Here is a 2,053-nt window from a genome sequence, read left to right on the forward strand (position 1 = left end):
CCTACGCATTTCCTCTCGTAAGCGGTGGAGGTCCTCAAATAACGAATAGATGGCAAAATCGAGCTCCCATTTGTCCACTGTGCCAAGCTCGTAGAGACACCTCTTGGGGGTTGAATCGTGTGACGGTTGAGATGGCGTTAATGCGTCATCATCGTAGTCGTCTTCCGGAACATCCTCGACCTCAAGTGCTGCAAACATGTTCCTGGTAAAGTTTTAACAAGGCTCATTCATTCTGGTTGGAAAAAAAAAAAGGGGGGGTAAAACATACGCCATGAACTTCATGTCCTTCTCTTCCCTGGTTTCGCTGGAATCAGGTCTCTGTACCGGTTCTTTGGTGGTAACAGTCCCAGGTTGGTCCTGCATGGTACCTTTGAGCAGATCCGAAGCAGCTTTAAGAATGTCGATGAAATGACGGTGGCTCTCTCGGGATTCCTGCGAACTCGACATGGTCTTTTCAAACCAAGCAGCACATCTTTCACGAGCGCTGATGGCACGTTGAAGAGCTATGCGGATACTATCCGGCATTGACTGCTTCCGTCTGGCCGAATGCGCAACCATTTCAGCTTGGACAAGTATGTCTTGAGTGGTGAGAGTGTACTTCAGCGTCGACTGCGTCGAGTCTGTCAATGGCGGGCTAATCTGCATCGCTGGCGCGGCTTTGGCCGACTCCTTTGCCTCCTTTCGCGCCTTTCCCTTCAATCTGGGCCCCTTTGGTTTAAGGCTCACAGCATTTACGATCGGCATTGAGAGGATCTCGGTGGGCTTTTGGGTTGGTTTCCAACCGCAAGCCTTTGCAGCGCGGGAAAGCCACGCCGTGAAGGTGTTGGTATCCTCCTTGTAGCGGCGGTAAGTGCTGCCTCCAACGTCTTGGGACATATTGAGAGTTGGTTTGGGGAACTGGGAGTGAAATCAAGAGATTATTGGGATGTGTCACTGCAGCTGTTTGTTCCTGTGATGGGCATCCCCCAGAAGGATGTAAAATGGACTCGTCCTGGGTGCATCATGATTTGGGCGGCTGCGCAGGCAAACAAAGAGACTGCCCGTGTCAAAGGCGTACGGAGTATGCCGGCCACCAAGACCGGTGAAGAACCTCCTCGCCTGCCTGCAACATGCCGAGAGCTCTTATTGAGGGACGAAACATCGAGGATTGGCCTTGCTTGGCCTAAATGGGATATCAGGATCGTAGATCTTCGTCTTCTCATGCTCCTCTTGATAGCATCATTGCAGTTGCAAACTTGACCGCAGTGCTGGTTGATGACATGGAGCCTGTAAAAGTAACAGAGACTTCTTTGTTGCCAGCATGCTCACTGAGCAACTGACCACGGCAGACCCTGGTTTGTAGGCCGTCTTGAGGCCTGCCTCTCTGCTGCTGAGTTATGCAGCCCTGTCACCGCTAATCGCAGTTGCTGTCAGAGAATGTTGTCCTGCAGTCACGTGCCTGGTGAACAGCCTTCAGTCTTGCTCTGTTTCCTTAACAGAAAAAAAGCATAAAAGCATTACAGATTTCAAGTTTACGAATGGATAATGATATATTCTCTTGCTGTTGGTAGGGACACAGGGATTTGAGTTAGAAGGAGGGAGGTTGTTACCCATAGAGCAAGCGGAGAAAAAATACATATAATGTTTGACTTCCCATTTACTTTGGGCGGTACTGCTTTTATACCAACAATTGTTTTTCTTTTTAATAAAAAAAAGAATATAAAAAAAAAGGTCTTCAACTTAGTTGACTGTCTGTATACTTATCTATTTGTACTACTCAGACGATAGGCAGCAGAGATGTGACCTGCCTGATCAGGCACACGTGTATACAAACCTCGACATAAAATCGATAATTGATCACATGACAATCTCAATGATTATCTCAATGATTGGCTGAAAGGCTCAATTCGCCTCGACTTAGTCCGGAGACAATATTAATATTAATTACCCAGCCCAGCACCTGCGCTGACCTGCCTAGGTACAGTACATACATCTATAGACTTCTCGGGAGTATATTCACCGTCCGCTGGTTGGCGATATTGAAACAGGAAATTATTCAAAACCGAGGATTAGT

The 2,053-nt window shown here is 47.8% G+C and overlaps 1 protein-coding gene across 1 annotated transcript; it reads right to left on the reverse strand.

Moving 5' to 3' along the window:
- Positions 1–876, reverse strand: T310_8553 (uncharacterized protein; the record flags this gene model as incomplete). Its single annotated transcript, XM_013468667.1, has 2 exons — positions 1–202; positions 269–876. Coding segments are annotated over 2 exons (810 nt in total), but the record flags the coding sequence as incomplete, so codon positions are not given.
- Between the last annotated feature and the right edge of the window lie 1,177 nt (positions 877–2,053).

This window comes from Rasamsonia emersonii, assembly GCF_000968595.1.
Source record: "Rasamsonia emersonii CBS 393.64 chromosome Unknown ctg1118621760853, whole genome shotgun sequence".
In the NCBI taxonomy this organism is placed as follows: domain Eukaryota; kingdom Fungi; phylum Ascomycota; class Eurotiomycetes; order Eurotiales; family Trichocomaceae; genus Rasamsonia; species Rasamsonia emersonii.